This window comes from Herpailurus yagouaroundi, unplaced genomic scaffold (genome assembly GCF_014898765.1).
Source record: "Herpailurus yagouaroundi ecotype Mexico unplaced genomic scaffold, PumYag 164, whole genome shotgun sequence".
Lineage (NCBI taxonomy): Eukaryota > Metazoa > Chordata > Mammalia > Carnivora > Felidae > Herpailurus > Herpailurus yagouaroundi.
The window spans coordinates 30,570,969-30,589,958 of NW_024412405.1; the positions used below are offsets into that span (position 1 = coordinate 30,570,969).

Here is an 18,990-nt window from a genome sequence, read left to right on the forward strand (position 1 = left end):
TCCTTCCTTCCTTCCTTCCTTCCTTCCTTCCTTTTTTCAGGTTTATTTTTTTTATTTTGAGAGAGAGAGTGTGTGTGAGCTGGGGAGGGGCAGAGAGAAAAGGAAAGAGAGAATCCCAAGTAGGCTTCATGCTGTCAGCGCAAAGCCCGATGTGGGGCTTGAGCTCAAGAATTGTGAGATCATGGCCTGAGCCGAAACCAAGAGTCTGACACTTAACCAGCTGAGCCACCCAGGCACCCCAACCAGAGAGTTCTTCACAGTGAGACTGAAAATGATTAGCTGCCTATCTTGAACTGCCGTACACCTGTGATTTCTCTGAGGGCGGAGACCCCTTTCAAATGAACGAATAGTCAGTGTCTTTCTGAGGCAGATATAGGACAGCACAAGCGCTTCCTCTGCAGAAAGTGTTTTGTGGTGGTTCTGTCTCTTCCTTATCTCTCTACTTCCTCTGCTTTCTCTTGATCTTCTGGTCTCTAGTGCAGGACTCTCAAATGGTATTTTTATGATTAGAACAGGAAAATATTGAAAATGCTGTAAAGTGTTTTGAGTCCCACAGTAACATTTCTTTGTAAATCAAGTGAAAGCCTAAGCATTTCGGTGTTATTTTGGTTTCTATTTTAAAATTTTTGCTGGTTGAAGAATATTAAGTCATTATTCCCTCCGGCAAGTTCCCTACCTAATTAATGTTAAATACTGTCTTAATAGCAGTTACTTAATCTGACACATTTTTTTGAGTACCTACTGTGTATTAGGCTGCCTTCTAGGCATCAGGGATTTAGGCATGAATGAGACGAAGGAAGTTCTTGCTCTCATGCAGCTTCCTTTCTAATGGAAGAGATAGACAATAAATACATAAACAAACTAGTATCAGGTAGAAAACTGAAGTAATTTCTCTCTTCTATTTTCTGTCTTATAAAACAACTACACACAGTCAAAACACATAGTTAATCCTGACTGAGCCACCTAATTGCTTCACACTTTGGTTACCTCATTTGTGATGTATGTTTCCTGTGTTTACTTCACAGGATTATTTAAAACAAAACAAAAACAGAGAGAGTGCATGTGAAAGCCCTTTGTAAAATATAAGACGACATAAATGTAAAGTATTAGTATTTGTGCTTGTTTAGATGGAGTCAGAGATTTGTGTGTTTAGTGTATGTCCCTATTTCCATCAGCACTGTTTGCTGTTTAAATTATAAACCAATGTTTTTTATAAATCCTAGATAATTTCCTTTTAAAACACCTACTCTGCTGTATTCTAGAGAAGCAATTTTTTTGCCCTAAACTAAACCTATTGGGATCTTAGTTATGACTGTTGCCCTGTACTAAAAGTAATGTTTCTGTTTTCAAAGGTACGCCAGCCTGTCATATGCATCAACAACCATGTATTTTGTTCAGTTTGTATCGATTTGTGGTTGAAGAATAATAGCCAGTGTCCAGCTTGCAGAGTCCCCATCACTCCTGAAAATCCTTGCAAAGAGATTATCGGTAAGGGCCTATTTTATAAACATAGAAACAGATTTGAAACAATCTCTAAATAGTGTATATTTGGAGGAAGACGAAAATAGACAGTTTTCACTGATGTCATTTTGCCATTATCGAAGTACTAGTAGGACTTGGAACTAAGAAATCTGAAGAAGAATCAGAGATTGTTCCAAGGTTACTTTCTTGGGTACCTGGGTAAAATCTAGTAGAGGAGTATTTTTCTGCTGTGAACTTTGTTGATGAAAATAATTTGAATGTATTTCCCCAGCTTCTCTTCACGTCCCTCTCCTGCCTTTGTTCATTCTTATATAAGTGATACTTCATAAATTCTCTCAAGTAAAATAGTTTAGGCATCCTTGTATTTGGATAGAATGTCCTGAAAAACAACATCTGTAAGATGCCTTTGCTATCATGATACTAAGAAGTACAAAGAAAATAACCATAGCATAAGTAAAGAGCTCTCAGGAAGAATTCATTTTGAGTGTACTTGTATTGAGTTATGCGCATACAGTTAATGCTGTTATTCATAATCCATTGTAACTGGGTTATTAGATTCAGTAAAAAGACACATTAATCTTTTTATTTGTGTTACCAGTAACTAGGTATGTTTGAATACATTGGTTATAATAATATTTATATCCTATATGATTATATATGATGTATATAGGTAAACATTTGATAATTGTATGAAATTTAAATTGGTAATATGGATAATATATTAATATAATCATTGGTTATATTGTATCATTGATAATTGTATGAAATTTAAATTGGTAATATGGATAATATATTAATATAATCATTGGTTAAATATAAATATAACCATTGGATTTATATTATTTAACATTTGTCTTGTATTCAAATTTTGCAGTAGTACAAATGTGACAACAAAATATAGCCTTTGCTTTCATTGAATTTAATAAGATACACAGGTAAGTAAACACACATGATATTTTATTGAAGGTATTTCTTGTGGCATTATTTGATATTTATCTTTTCTCAAGATCAAGATAGAGAAAAGGCCTAAGTGGCAGCCCCAAGTATGAAGAAATTAAGCTGGAGAACCATATAAAACAATAAGAAAAAAGTTTATCTTTGTTTTCATACTGTTTAAATCACAAAGAAAGTTACTTTTTTTTTTTTTGTCCTGTAGGAGGGACAAGTGAAAGTGAACCTATGCTAAGCCATACAGTCAGGAAGCACCTTCGGAAAACTAGACTTGAGTTACTCCACAAAGAATATGAGGTAAATAATACTTACAATTTAAAATGAGGACAGCATTGAATTCAAGGTAAAACTGAGCTGTCTCAGTCTCTGGACTTCTTAGAGTAAACATCCAATGAAATCTTATTTTATCTTATTTTTTAATGTTTATTTCTGAGAGAGAGAGAGAGAGAGAGAGACAGAGCATGAGCAGGGGAGGGGCAGAGAGAGAGGAAGACACAGAATCTGAAGCAGGCTCTAGGCTCCGAGCTGTCAGCACAGAGCCCAACGTGGAGCTAGAACCCACAAACTGTGAGATTATGACCTGAGCTGAAGTCAGACACTTAACTAACTGAGCCACCCAGGTGCCCGAAATCTTATTTTAGATGCCGATTTAAATATATCTTATTTGAGGGGCACCTGACTGCCTCAGTCAGTAAGGCATGCGACTCTTGATCTCAGGGTTGTAAGTTCAAGCCCCATGTTGGGTAGGGAGCCTACCAAAAAAAAATACCTTATTTGATGAACTTTTTTTCTTTTTTCCTTTTCTGTTTCAAATAGAAGACAGCAACAAATACAAGCATTTCTTTTTTCCTTTCTTTAATTTCAAATTTGTCAACAGACATCATTTTATAAGTATTTGCTCCCTCAAGAAGTTGGGAAACAAAGGAAACTCACTTGTTAAAGTCAGTCTTCCAGCCCCCACAAGGCATTATGAATGCTCTGGTAAACAGTGACTATAACCTTCATTCCATTTGGTTTGTCTATTAACTCACTGATAATTTATGCTCGTTAGTTTTGGTAAAGTAAATATACTTATGTCAGCTACCAGCAAAGAGATTTTGGTGTGAAATATGCTATTTTCTATTTTTTTTTTTTTTTTGCACGTTAACCGTGATTTTTTTAAAATAAAAATTGCATGTATTTAAGGGGCACAACATGATGTTTTGATATACATATCCATTGTGAATGATTGCATTAGTCAAGTTAATAAACATAGCCATCTCATCATATGCTTTTTTATTTTTGTGCTGTGAACATCTGAAATATGCCCTGCTAGCAAATTTCTAGTATTCAGTACTACAATATTCTGATATTCAGCCTACAGTATTAACTGTAGTTCTCATGCTGTACATTAGATCTCTAGACTTACTCATCCTACAACTTTGTATGTATTGACCCATCTTGTTTTTTCCACCTCCCCATCTGCCCTACCTCCCTACCCTAGATAACCACTGTTTAACTGTCTGCTTGTATGTATTCAGCATTTTTAGATACCACATATAAGTAGGATCATGCGGTAGTTTTCTTTCTTGTGAAGGTGATTTGACATGGGAATGGAAATTTTCCAAATTAGTTTCATGCTTATGGCATATGTATGTTTTTGAATAGTAACCATTAAGCCAAGTTGTTATTTTATGTTGACTAAGGAGGGGATATTGTTAATCTCTTATTTTGACACAGAATATTTTTTTAAATTATTGTTATTTTTTTTAATGTTTATTTAAAAAATTTTTTTTTAACATTTATTTATTTTTGAGAGACAGAGCACGAGCAGGAGAGGGGCAGAGAGAGAGAGGGAGACACAGAATCCGAAGCAGGCTCTAGGCTCTGCGCTGTCAGCACAGAGCCCGATGCAGGGCTCAAACCCATGAACCATGAGATCATGACCTGAGCCGAAGTCGGATGCTTAACCTACTGGGCCACCCAGGCGCCCCTTGACACAAAATATTTTGAAGTATATGCATGGAAACTGCTTCAGTTGCCTCAAAAACGTTTGAAATAAAGTGGGGCATAAATAAATGACTGTATAAATGTTGATTCATATATGTTTTCCTATTCTTATTTGTTTATTCATTAATACATTAATTCCAACAAATAAAGTGATTTTCTTATAATGCAATAGTACTATCTATATTAATTCTAAAATGTATTCTTAAATACTTAATATTTATCATACTTAGGTCCTAATCAGATTAATCCTTTAAGAGTTCTGGCTTATTGAGCTACTTGCCAGTTTATTTTCTAACAACAGAATTTCTAACAGTCTTAGTTTAAGATGAAATATCTATTATAGATTAATAAATGGTATCACAAAAAAGAGTTCTAGATCAAATGTTTAGTAACTGGGTTTAAGATAATAAGCAGTTCCAGATGGGGAAAACTAATACTTGAAATAGTCATAGTGGTAATGGAAGAACCAGAATGTAGAAAAGTTAAAAGTAAAACTAAAAATGACACAAATTATTCTGAAATGGAAAGTGGAAGGAAATGGGTTCCTTGTTGAATTCATGTGACTTGTCTTGTTTTCTGGATATCTTCAATAAAATCAAAGATTTGACATTTTTATTTTTTTAACCACAAACTATCACTGAATTAAAATGAAAGCAGTGGAAATGCCAGTTTTATTTTGAGAATTTCAACTGTACTTGACTTTCTGCCTACAGAACTATTCTGATGCGTAACTAATCTGTGTATCTACAGAATTTTGAGTATAAAATTTAAAAACACATTGATCTCTGTTTAGCATACATATGTGTTCAGTATCTGTGTCTATCTAATGGATGCGCACTTCTTTATCAGGATGAAATAGATTGTCTGCAGAAAGAGGTAGAAGACCTTAAGAGTAAAAATCTCAGCTTGGAGTCACAAATCAAGACTATTCTGGATCCTTTAACCTTGATGCAAAGCAGCCAAACTGAAGACAAACATCCAATTGCAGACAATCCAAGTAAAATTGACCCAGAAACTGTAGCAGAGTGGAAGAAAAAACTTAGAACAGCAAATGAAATCTATGAAAAAGTGAAAGATGACGTGGATAAGTTAAAGGAAGTAAGTTGTGGTTTTTAAAAATTCTATTACAGTTGTTTTTAAAATTCTGTATTATAAGTACCTTCAAAAGTATATGGGGCGCCTGGGTGGCACAGTCGGTTAAGCGTCCGACTTCAGCCAGGTCACGATCTCGCGGTCCGTGAGTTCGAGCCCCGCGTCAGGCTCTGGGCTGATGGCTCAGAGCCTGGAGCCTGTTTCCGATTCTGTGTCTCCCTCTCTCTCTGCCCCTCCCCCATTCATGCTCTGTCTCTCTCCCAAAAAATAAATAAACGTTGAAAAAAAAAAAAGTATAAATAGGCATATTATCTTGACTCATTAGAAGATGGTGGGAGAAGGACAAAAATCTCTGGATGAGCATTTATAAGCAATAGGAAAACTCTTTCCTCCTTAAATGTCATTAGCTGCCAAGAAATATCAGGCGGTTCCATTTGTGACTATAATTGGAGACTCTGTAGTGCTTCTATATGAGTTTGCATCTTCTTGTAGACAAGTGACATCAGTTTAAAGGATGTGTTTCTATTTCCCCTCTTCGTGGTTTGGCTTAATTTTTCTTAAGCTTATGTCAGTGACTGGCCTGTATGCATAAAAACAAACATGTATCCATTTCCCTACCTATAAAAAGAAAAGTTTGGACTATATATTTTCTAGTACTACCATCCTCTGATTTTCAAGATTGTTAGTAGTTAGGCTTAATGACTAATTCCAAGGAAGCTGTGAGTAGCTGCTTTAGAATACTCCATGCAGAGGAGTATTAAAGCTTATGATGTGGGTTCATTTTTCTTCAGTTATTCTTCCATTCATCCAACGAGATAAAGAACAGGTGAAAAAGGCAAACCTCTAGGAAAGGAGATGAGATCCATGCCATTAGTACAAGAGGTTATAATTGAGTGCTGTAGAGTTTTGTTGGCCAAAGGGACCAGCCTTTGACTTTGATTTCAAGTATATCCACAGTGGAGTTTTGTTGGGCTGAATGGAGATGGTTTTGTGGTATCCATGTCTACAACCACCCATTTAACCTATCTGCATTCCCTTAAAATATTGTTACTGTGCCGAATTACTGAATCCTGCCTCCTTGAAATCATTAATGAGCTCCATATGATATTTTTAAAAAGTACCATCACCTACTATCCTCAGATCCTCAGCGAAGTTAAGTAGCATTGAAGTCTGCAACTTAGTGTAAATACTAAACCATCTTCACATACCCATGTATAAAATAAATGTTGTTTGGGCTCAACAAAGGCCAAAATGAGAGAAAAAAGGGAACTTAGTGCTTTTAGAGAAAAAATAAACTACAGATGCAATGGTACTGAGTTTGTTACAAATTTAGGGAAAGTGTGTAGTTTCTTTAGATATCGAAGGGCAACATTAGCCTGTTGGTTTGTGTAAGAAGAGGATATGAAAAGGAAAGACAGCTGGAAAGTTATAGTATTTATCAATCTACCATGTCCCTTTTAACTTCCCTTTATCTTCTTGAGCCATAATTAGGTTCTACATGGTCTCCTTTATAGTTATTAAGTTTCATTTAAATTTTCATTTCAAAAAATGCTTCTTTGAAGATGAAGATCTATATGAAAACATTACTCATAAGAGTGGTGTAGGGAGTCTATATGAAAAAAAGAGTTCCATAAAACACAGTTTTTCTTTGTTCTTTTAAAGGTCACATGTTAAATTCAATACCCAAAGCTACATTGAAACCTCAGAATTATTTGGGATATTTAATAAGCTAATTTTGGATGCCTAGTGGTGGTATTAGAGAGTATGAGGCAATAAACTGGGACACAAATGAATTAAAACACATGGAAGCAAAATTTGGATGTGAAGTACAAAATAAAAACATACTATAAATCAAATATAGGAGTAAATTTTGGATGTGAAACACAAAATAATAACATACTATAAATCAAATATAGGAGTACAGAAGATTCAGTCTACTTAGAATGAGTGACATGGGCTTGTTTTCTGATGTTTCTAGGACTAAGTGAGTTTTGAAACCATTATGAGGCCAGTATCATTACCCAGTCAGTGTTGCAAATGTAAAATAGTTAGCCAAAGTCCTCATTACTCTTCTGGTGCAACAAATAGGCAGAACTTTGCCCTTTGTAATCTTCACTCACCTGAACCTCCTGAACTTGAAAATACCTCTGATAGTTGAAGAACCAGCCAGCCCATAATGAGAATATTAGCCACAAGAGTGGGGAAAGACCTTGAAATGTAGCGATACAGATGAAGGAATGGGGGAAAGAAATCAAATGAGCTTCAGTTTTAAGCTTGTCATCATCATCAAAAAGCATTCACTAGGTGCCTCCTCTTATGGTGCTATCCTTGAGAGCTTCATTCTCTGTGTTTGAGGAAGTAAATGACTTTCCTTATATCTTCAGAGGGGGCAGTAGTGTTTGTCAGTCACTTAAAGAATTAACCCTCCACGGTTCTGGTTGGTTTGTGACAGTGAAGGGAAGGAGCTGCTCAGAGTCCAGAGAGAACCTCAGTGAACCTAAGTAAAAGAGCTAGGCTTTGTACCTAGAAGAATGTTTTTTGCCCTTCTTACCTCGTCATCCTCTTGGGGCATTTGTGTGTGGATGGACAATTAAATATAGTCAGAAGTTCTAGAAATTATCCAAAAGCATGGGTCAAATTTTTGAAATCTGGTTTAAACCTTTTTGTTGACAGTAGTTTTTATGATCCATTTACCTTAAAATGTTTTAAATGTTAATGTTCTGGTCAAAGATTTTTCTCCTACCAAGTTAGTGAGATTAGTTTCTAGGCTAGGGAGTGTTATTCTTCTTTGGAATTAAAAAATGCTATAACTGAGGAATTTAAATAGCTTTGAAAAAAGACTCTAAAATTGAGGCACACTAGTTTTTCGCCTGTCCAAAATCAGTATTCAACTTCTAAATTTTCTAGCAATTGATGTTTTGTCAGACAATTTTTAGGTAGTAGACAATTCAAAAAAAGAAAATAATAGTGGGATTTTTTTAATCAAGAGAAGCCATAGAATTTATTAGAAAATATTGACCCAATTTTGAGAGTCCCAGAAGTTGTGAGTCAGGGCATTCGGGAAAGCCTTTAGAAGAAAGAAAGCAAGTGGTTTAATTATATTAGATTTGTTATCACTAAAAAGCTATTTTTAAAGAGCAACCAAAAATCAATCTCATAGCTCATAATTCATGAGAATTAACTCTTAGCATTAGTTTTGCAAATAATTGCATGTGGTATAGTGTTACCATGCTTAGAGTATTCAGTTATGTGAAAAAAGGGAAAAAAAAAAACCCATATTTGCCATTAGTATAGTCCCTTAATGACTCTAAGCTAACTAACATAGCTCTGTTTATTTCCCTGGATAGGAGAATTGGAGAGTGCTTGGGGAATATGGATTAAAAATGCTTGGTTGTGTTCACAGATTCACAAGTCATTCCCAGTGGTGATTTTAAGTTTCTGAAGGCCATGTTCTAGTATTCAGTTTTCTGATATCACTCTAAAAAATACAGATGGCTCATGACATAATTTTTACAAAGCAGTTGTCTTAGCTCATGCTTAATTATTTTCAACTTTTTTTAAAGGCAAATAAAAAATTGAAATTGGAAAATGGTGGCCTGGTGAGGGAGAATTTACGACTGAAGGCTGAAGTTGATAACAGATCACCCCAGAAGTAAGTATTTTGCTTATAGAGCAGTGTTTCAGATTGTGTCAGTATTTTAGGTGCTATGATTGTATGTGCTTTTCATTTGACTCTTTTCAACGAAACCTGTAGGTTTGAATAGAATGTCTTGCCTCTAAAAGTCAAGTGTATGCTTATGTTATTGGTGAAATCTTTGTATCAGTTAGGGCGAATTTTGGAGAAGGGATTTCATTCTTACCTGATCAGCAAGAAGATTGTTTTATGTGACCTAAGACTGGAGAACTTTCACTTGGTTTTACATATAACTTTAATAGTACTAACAGAGAATAGGGGGATTAACATAATGCCCTTTAGATGTTCTCTAAAGCAATCTTAATAGTAGTTAACATGTGTATAATGCTTTCAGTTTGCCAGGTACAACAACCTGCGATATCCTATTAGTGTTCTCCACTTACAGATGAGGAAACAGAGGCTTAGAGAGATGAAATTAATTTATCTAAATCTGCACAGCTATAGCTAGTAAGTGGTGGAAATAGGATTTGAACCCAGGTAGTCCAACCCTGGAGTACATCCTCTATTACATTACACTGAGAACCATTACACTATTACATTAACCGTTATAGTGAAAAGCCTACCTGAAATAGAATTTAAGGCATCATTTGTTGAATTTTAGACTAATTTTAATTATAAAGTTAAGTAAATTTATTCTTTCTTTATGATGGGATAGTATTCATTCTATTCTGAGTAAGAGAGTACAAATAGTGACCTGCTTAACAGTTTGTTTAAAATTATAAGATACAATTGAGAGTTGAGAATTAAAGATGGAGAAAGGATGGAAGGTAGTACTTGAAGTTTTTCTTCTTCAGGGGAAAAAAAAAAAAAACACAGTAAGCAGGGAGTATGGCCCTCCATTCCTCCCTGAGGAGTGGCATATCAGAACTCCACACTTTTCTGTTTTAACCACTAGACTTCATTTCTTCCCAGTGGAAAAGGCAAGGCAGACATAAGCCGGCAGTGGAAATTTATCCTACTAGAAGTTGCTGTCTGCTTATCATATGAAAAGGAGAAAACATTGCCTTTAGTCAAACCAAGTGTGGTATCAGAAAATGGTAGAAGTAAACGATGATTACTCAAAGCAGAGATAACTAACTGATAGAGAAAGAAGCATAGCTTTTACTTTTAAATAGTTCCTTCCCCTGTGCATTCCAACCTCATTTTTCTTTCACTTCAGATAATGTTCTGCTTTGACAAATTAGTGAAATAAGCTTAGGAAATGTTGCTGTTATGTGGTGGTTTGAAACTCTGCTCCTCTCATTTGTTGGCACCTCGCCTTGCCAGTCATAGTAATGCTTGTCCATTAGCTGTATTTCCCACAGCATGCTGAATGGAACTAAAGCTGTTTTGTTTGTAGCTTTTATTTCTTGAAAAGTTGCCCACCAGATTTCAGATTTAATGCCAGCCACCAGGATGTGTTTTTAAATATCCATGGCTCCAGCCTGATAAACCACGGAAGAATCTCGCCTGATGAAACCTGGCCTCTGTCTGTGCTAACAAGCAACCACACTTCTAAATCCCATATAACTTCAGGATTTGCTCTAACTTCCACTCTTTCCCTTCAGGGGAAGGGAACAGTTTCACTTAAAAAACAATTTGAACTGACCCCTATTCTAGATCAATTTGCAATGCATTGAGGTATTAAATGCATTGCACTTGATTTATAGCCTTGTTTACTCTGCATCACCAAACCCTAGTGGGATTCAGAGAGAAGCTGACCACAGCTGAAAATACCCAGATCTGGTTCACCTGAGGAGAGCTCCTATTTGTATTGAAAAAATATGAAATTTCAAGAGTTTAAAAGTAAGTGCAAACAAATAAAACCATCTGTTCCATTTTGTTCCCTTGACTAGAAGTGCTTTGACCAATTATTTTTCTTTGGTCTACTTGGTTAGGTGTCAAGGTATGCTTTTTAAACACATAGCTTTAGTTTCTGGTATATCCTTCAAGTTGCACAGACATATTCTACAAATCATGCAGAAGAGAGAGCTTTAAAATTTAGACCCTAGAGAGGAAAGAATTTAGGAAAGTGAATTTGTCAGCTCGGGTGGTCATATCAAAATACTATAGATGGGGTGGCTTAAACATTGAATATTTTCTCACAGTTTTGGAGGCTAGAAACCCCAGATCAAGGGGTTTTAATCAACCCCAGTTTTAATTTCTGGCAAGAGCTCTCTTCTTAACTTGCAGACAACTACTTTCTATGTCTTCACATATCTGAAAGAAAGAGAGTTTTGGTCTCTCTTCCTCTTCTTGTAAGGACACCAAGTCTAATAAGGTATCCTTAGTCTGATACCTTGTCAGACTAAGGCCTCATCCTTATGATCTCATTTAACCTTAATTTCCTCCTAAAGACTCTATCCCTATATATCACCACATTGAGGGTTAGGGCTTCAGTATATGAATTTATTTGACTGTGGGTAGAGAATACAGTTCAATCCATGGCAGAAAGTATTTCTTTTTAAGACACTCAAATCATGTTATTGCCCCCAAATTAGACTGACATCTGGTGTGAACAAGGGGGACTTAAACATTTACATTGGTCTCAAGTAGATAGTGCCATATAAAAGTGATGCATTTTATAATACTTTAAAGTGCTATATAGCCTTCTAAAATGAAAATCTGGATTATCGTTTATCTCCTGTGTTACTGTTTTTCTGTTCTGTCTGTTACCATCCAGTGTATCCACTCTTAAAGTGTACCTGGGTATTTTTCTTTTCTCTTCTTTAACCTCCAAGCCTTTTTGAGCAGTATGGTAGATATTCTACTAAGTGTGATCTTCCAGGTTTCAATAATACCCATGCTGTTACTTGTCAAAAATTCATTGCCCTAATATCTAAACTGATGGTCCAGAAAAATGTGATCTTTTTCTTTGACTTTATATGGCCACTTCCTAAATTTTTCTTATCTTCCGAAATAGTTTGGAGAATTCACCTGGGGAAAACCTTTTATTTTCCCTTTCAGCTTTCTTTAACATGGACTTCTAAGAGAATCAGATTTGATGTTCAGAACTCCAGAGGTGGTGATGTGTCCCTTTAGTTTACAAGGCTGATAATCTGAAGAAAACTTGCTCTCCCAGCCAACCCATAAGTACTGAGTGTTTATGTACTTAACGCTGTACAAGGTGCTTTAACTACACAAAATAAATACTTTTCCTGACCCCTAAATTAGGTAAGGCTCCCATGTCGTAATTTCTCTTAAGACTTCGTACTTTCCTTTTGTAGCACATATCATAATTGCTAATAATTAATATTTTGTATAACTATTTGTTTCATGGCTTTCTTTTGTTTGAGGCAGGACTGTAGATGTGTTCGCTATTGTAGCCACTACATTTTATAGAGTTCTTACTCATATTCTGCTCCTAATACATATTTGTTGAGTCAGTAGATGAAAAACATAACTCTTAAGACTATGAGGACACGATGAATCCAGAATGTGGTACATTCAGGAGGAAAAACGGTTAGGTTTCTTCATTAAATCATTGGCAATATGGGGGTGGTGCTTGGGGGACTCAGTTGGTTAAGCGTCCTACTTCAGCTTAGGTCATGGTGTCATAGTTTATGAGTTCTAGCCCTGTGTCGGTCTCTCTGTTCTCAGCATGGAGTCTGCTTCAGATCTTCTGTCCCCCTGTCTCAGTGCCCCTCCCCCACTCACACGTTCTCTCTTTCTCTCTCAAAAACAAATAAACTTAAAAAAAAAAAAAATCATTGGCAAAATAAGAAGGGGAGGTCTGCCTCACATAACAATTAGATGCGGTATATGGATCTTGTTTGGATATTGATTAATAACAAGACATTTTTGAGGCAGTTGGGTAAATTTGAGTATGAACTAGATATTCAGTAATACCAAGGGGTTGCTGTTAATTTTGTTTAGGTATTGTGGTTACTTAAGAAAATCTCCGTATTTTCTTTTAGAAAAGCATACTAGGAGTGCCTTGGTGGCTCAGTCGGTTAAGTAGCCTACACTTGATCTCAGCTCAGGTCTTGAACTTAGGGGTCGTGACTTCAAGCCCCGTGTTGGGCTCCATGCTGGGCATGGAGCTTTCTTAAATTAAAAAAAAAAAAAAAAGGAAGAAAAGCACACTAAAATACGGACTATAGAATATTTTAATAGCAGAAAAAAAAGGGACGTACAAATAAGGGGAGTGAGGCAAAATCTTGATAACTGTTGAATGTAAGTGATGAGTATGTGGGGATTGGTTATATTATTCTGTCTACTTCTGTGAATGCCTGAACATTGTTACAATAAAAAAAATAAGTAAATAAAACCAATGAAACCTGGTCCCTGCCTCTAGGAAGCTCATAATCTAATAAAGGCAAGAAACAAAAATACGTGAAATGAATAAAGACTGAACATACTAAACCAAATAGCAAAGACAGCAATATGAGTTCAAAAAATATGAGACAGCAGTGGGTGAGTCTTTATCAGAGAGACAGGACTTGAGCCTAGCTTTGAAGGATGGAGAGTTCTGTGAGGAGGAAGGCATTCTGAGCTAGAGGAAACAGCTTGAGCTGTTAGGAATATTAAGTAGTCCCTTTAGCTCCAGTCCCTTGTCTCCAGTAGTGGCTGCAATTACGCTCAAGAAGCATGGTGGCGGGGCGCCTGGGTGGCGCAGTCGGTTAAGCGTCCGACTTCAGCCAGGTCACGATCTCGCGGTCCGGGAGTTCGAGCCCCGCGTCAGGCTCTGGGCTGATGGCTCAGAGCCTGGAGCCTGTTTCGGATTCTGTGTCTCCCTCTCTCTCTGCCCCTCCCCCGTTCATGCTCTGTCTCTCTCTGTCCCAAAAATAAATAAATGTTAAAAAAAAAAATTAAAAAAACATGGTGGCTTCGTTCTCAAACTTACCAGAGCAGAAGGTGTAGAGGTGTGTAATTTGCACATCTTGTCATTGCGACTGTCATCACCCCCACTTAAATAGCTGGTTAGCATGACTCCACTATATCCATCACTCTCTGCTTTAAACAGAAAGTCCTGTTCTTAGTCTCCTAATTAGTGGGGAACACCAAGAGTGTCACACCTCTACATGGTAAGAAATAACAAGAATGAGAAGAAGCTGAAGGGAAAACCTTAGTGTTACATTTCTCATGTTCCTAAATTCCTTGGCTTCAGTTACTGTCCCTAAACTGTGCCCAGAAATGGAGAGTTGTCCTTGATAGAGTTAGGAGTTCCTTAGTGTTTTTTGTTTTTTTGTTTTTTTTTTAGCTTGAAGAGATATGAAAAATTGACTTGTAAAGCATTTGAAAGTTTCATGCCCTCTCTCTGAGATCTCTCTGTTCAGTTGTGCCTTCCCCCCCCCCCCCCCAGGCACACTAGGCAGAGGTTGTGCCCACTAGTATGAGGCTTTAGTGGAGCACCAGTTCTTGTCCTCAGCTCCTAACTTACTTTAAAACTCCATAGGTCATTAATATAAAACTTGGTTATAATTGGATTAATGGCTTTCCTTTCTATAAATATGTATTCAGGAATGTTATGTGTTCTTGTCATTGTGTCTTTAGTGAGATCTATGGATTTGATAAAGTTTCCCTGCATGCAGCTCTTTTACTGCATAGCAACCCCAAGGCTTGTCATTATGGACCAATCTTCCCCCATGCCCCTGCTTCTCCTGAGGGAAGATAAAGGCTCCAGACACTCTCTGGATAGTGAGCAGTATTTCCTGTTATTAGTATAAGAAAAAAATGCTCTGAAGAGGAAAGAATAGATTTCACAGATGATGACCTGGGCTTTCTTCCCATTTTGCTGTATTTGTGTTCCTTGAGTCATCTCATTTACACCCATGGCTTTAATAATCATCTACCTGTATGTCAGAGATTATAAAATAAAATCTAGGGGCGCCTGGGTGGCGCAGTCGGTTAAGCGTCCGACTTCAGCCAGGTCACGATCTCGCGGTCCGTGAGTTCGAGCCCCGCGTCAGGCTCTGGGCTGATGGCTCAGAGCCTGGAGCCTGTTTCCGATTCTGTGTCTCCCTCTCTCTCTGCCCCTCCCCCATTCATGCTCTGTCTCTCTCTGTCCCAAAAATAAATAAACGTTGAAAAAAAAAATTAAAAAACAAAAATCTAATCTTTGTTTGGCCTCAACTTTTTTCCTTAGCTGTACATTCGTATTCCCATCTGTCTATTTTGTACCTTCACCCAAGATCCTATACCTTAAATTCACCAGAAAGCATAGTGTTTAAATAAAGGCTTAGTTCTGGAGACAGATTACGTGGCTTCAGATTTCCCTGTTTCCACTCTGCCCCTCCTTTCCCTACCCAATTCATTTTCACCATACTTTAAATTGTCTTTTTATAAAATATAAATCAAATTATATAAGTCTCCTACCTAAAACTGTCCAGTTTTTTCCTGAAATACAATCCGTTTCTTCACAAACTAGTCAATGTTTGCCTGTTCCGCTTCTTATTCTCATTCCCATTCCCCCAGCTCATCCTGCTCCAGCCATTTGGCCTTTTTGTGTTTCTGAAACATGCTGGACTTTTTCTCTCTGCTTAGAATGTTCTGTTTTCAGATCTTTATATGGCTGACTCATTCTGTCATCAGATTCAGAGAGGCCTTTCCTGATCATTCATTCTAAAGAAGCATTCTGCTTTCGTACCTTCTACTTCCTTACCCTGTCTTATTGGGATACCATAGTAATACAGTCATGGCATGGTGAAGCAGGATAGCATGTGATTATGAGCACAGGCTCCAGAACCAGACTCCCTAGGATTGAACTCTGGTTTTGTCTACTTACTAGCTTTGTGATTTGGGGGAAGATAATTAACCTTTTTGTAGTTCCGTTTTTTGTCTTCTGTGAAATGAGGCCAATAGTAGTACTGATCTTATAGGTTGTAGTAAGGGTTAAATGAATTAAAACTTGAAATGCCCTTGTAACAGAGCCCACAGCTAATGCTGAACCAAGGTTATAGAATTTTTGTCTTCCTAGCCCTTATCAGTCTGAATTTATCTTGTTTGTTTACTTGCTTGGTCTGTTTGTTGTCTGTCTCCTCCATTCTAAACTCTAAGCTCCGCTGCCTATTTCCTTCACTTGCAAACGCCAGCACCTAAAAGGTGCCTGATAAATATTTGTTGAATAATTAAATGAATAGATAAATAACGTTCAATAAATTACTTAATCCCTTGGAGCCATCATTTTCTTTATGTAAAATGTGGGCGATGTGTTCTTGGGAGGATTAACAGAAATAATTTTATGGCCTTGAAACAATATGTAGCACCAAGAACTAATAGAGGTATGTGTCTAGATAATTGTATCCATTATCCATTCACTCAAAAGATTGTTTATCCTCTTACTTTCTTCCTATCCTCCTTAACGGCTTTACTACTTATCTGGTAGCCTAAGATAAAAACTTCAGCCCTCTATGTTTCTCTACCCTGTCTGCTCATCCTACGCCTAATTGTTCAGTATATTCTTTCTAGCCTACCTCTTAAATGTCTATGTAATCCATCTCCTCATCCTGCTAGTTTAGATCCACCTGATTTCTTGCTTAGCCTATTTTAAACAACATTCCAACTGATTGCTCTTCTTTCCACTCTCAACTCTCAATCATCTGCCTTTTTGTTGCCAGAATTCGAGAATATAAATTTGATCACCTCACTCCCTTGCGTAATAACCTTTGATGATTCCCCATTGTCCTCAAATTTCTTAGTAAGTATGTGAGGCTCTTTACAATATGACTTGAGCTTTGGCCTTTTTCTGTCCTCTCCAGCCTTTGTCCATGCTGGATTACTCACGGGGCCCAGATTCACCATGGTGTGACATAGCCTTGCAGCTTTGCTCATGCCTTTTCCTTTACCTTCACTGGTCCTCCCCTTTAGTCTCTCCTTTTTCATTCTGCCTGGTTAATTCCAACCCAGTTGTCACTCTGTCTCTGAAGCCCTCCATGATTTCCTAACATAGGGGAAATACTTTCCTCTTATTTCCATTCTTCTTATATTATTAGGGATCACATGGTATACTGAGCAGTTCCATGACTGGAATGCTGTTAATCTACCACCTAGCTTCTTTTTTTTTTAATGTTTATTTATTTTGGGGAGACAGAGTGGGAGAGGGACAGAGAAAGAGGGAGACACAAAATCTGAAGCAGACTCCAGGCTCTGAGCTGTAGGCACAGAGCCCGACGTAGGGGTAGAGCCCACGAAGTGCGGGATCATGACCTGGGCCAAAGTCGGACACTCAACCGACTGAGTCACCCAGGCGCCCCTCTACCGCCTAGCTTCTTAAAGCTAAAACATATTTTTAAAAATGCACGCATATATGTATCTGTGTAAAATACATGTATGTGAAGAGTGTGTGTGTGTGTGTGTGTGTGTGTGTGTGTGTGTGTCCTTCTGTGGAGCCTGGCAGATGGAAGGAGTCCTTATACTGTAATATTCCATCTGCATCTTGGAGGGAACTAACCAGGGAATTAAGATTTTGAGCTTTCTTGAAGCTTAAAGTACAAAGAGTTTATAAGGATAGGAAATCCAAGATTCTTGGCATTTTCTCCAAATGAGGAGAGTGGAAGGATTTCCTGAAGTTCTCCAAAGTTGTACTAGAGATTGGGAGTAAGAAAGGGGAAAGGAGGAGGCCATGTTGCTGGGCTCCTGGACAAGATTTGTTTGAGTCTCTGTACTTGAACTGAGCATATCCAACCTGTCTCCATGCTGACTCTGAGCTGAGGCTCCTTTTTGGTTCACAGTTCTGCTCTTCCTAAACTGTCTCCAGACATGCCAGTACCACTCAGATTTCTCCTGCCTTTCGGCTTCCTCAGCAACACCTCTGGTCTTACTGGCCTTGGCTATTGTCCCTTCTTGACCTATTCTGGCCTTTTTTGCTTCTCATGATTCTGCTCTGACAAACACCATGATTCCTGGTATTTGACCCTAGCCTGATCTGATGACTGATTCTGCTATGCCCTTTGGTTTTCCCGGAAGGGGAGCTTGTAGACTGTCATGGGAGCCTGATGATACCCTGGGGCCAGACTGTGACAGCCAGGTGTGCTCAGGCCCCTCAGCCGCCTGAGGGGCCCTTCTCTGGGTACTCAGCTAATTGGGGATGGACAGTTACTGCAGTTTTCTGTCAACTTGTCTTTATTGTATTGATAAGATATTTTAGGAGCCTGCATTGCATGCTAATGACTAAGCAGTACGGTTGTCAGGAAGATTGTGAAATGCTTGAGAACAAGGAGAACGTCTTCTCCTTTTGTTTTCCTTTCTCATGGCCCTTCAGCATACTTTAGTCCTCAGTCTCTGTCGTCAGAATGAATAATAATTACAAGGCGGCTGGATCACAGTTTTTTGTGTTGTTTTATTTTGTTTTAGATTGTTCCTCCTGGTGAGAGAATGATTTAACTATTTAACTGTAGTGAAAAATGTATAGGTAGTTACTAGTCCAGAGATTTTTAATTATGCTTTTTTCATGTAACAATAGTTGTTCTCTATACTATTGAAATTTTGCTGTTGTTAAGGTTATTATATTTTAAGAAAAGATACAAGTCCTTTATTCCTTTTAGAACTGTAACAAGCTAGGAAATAGCATGTCATAGGTTGTTTCCTTCCACAAAAGATTGGGATCCCCATTGATGTCCCGTAAACTTCAAGGCTGATCTTTTCCTTTGGGGCAGAAAATTGGGGCATTTCTGTGTGGAATTGAAATGAAATATATTTGCTAAATAAAATGGAATTTACTCCACAGTAAAAAGAGTAGTTTTATCCAACACAGGCAGTTAAATATATATGGGTCAGCCCTTTCTAAAGACTACAAAAGGGACTCTGTTCCTCTTCAATTTACGTATGCAGCCCAACACTAGGATTGTTTGTGTTAAGAATTT

The 18,990-nt window shown here is 37.4% G+C and overlaps 1 protein-coding gene and 1 long non-coding RNA gene across 2 annotated transcripts in view; both read left to right on the top strand.

Moving 5' to 3' along the window:
• Positions 1-18,990, top strand: part of OBI1 (ORC ubiquitin ligase 1) — a 42,013-nt gene that overhangs the window by 11,445 nt on the left and 11,578 nt on the right. The window contains exons 2-5 of the mRNA XM_040487277.1: positions 1,353-1,488; positions 2,639-2,730; positions 5,272-5,520; positions 9,078-9,166. Coding sequence (XP_040343211.1) covers positions 1,353-1,488; positions 2,639-2,730; positions 5,272-5,520; positions 9,078-9,166 — 566 coding nt within the window. The remainder of the gene's footprint in view (positions 1-1,352; positions 1,489-2,638; positions 2,731-5,271; positions 5,521-9,077; positions 9,167-18,990) is intronic.
• LOC121037823 (uncharacterized) lies at positions 9,174-12,360 on the top strand. Its single transcript, XR_005794009.1, has 2 exons — positions 9,174-10,993; positions 12,155-12,360. It is a non-coding gene; the product is annotated as an uncharacterized LOC121037823 (long non-coding RNA).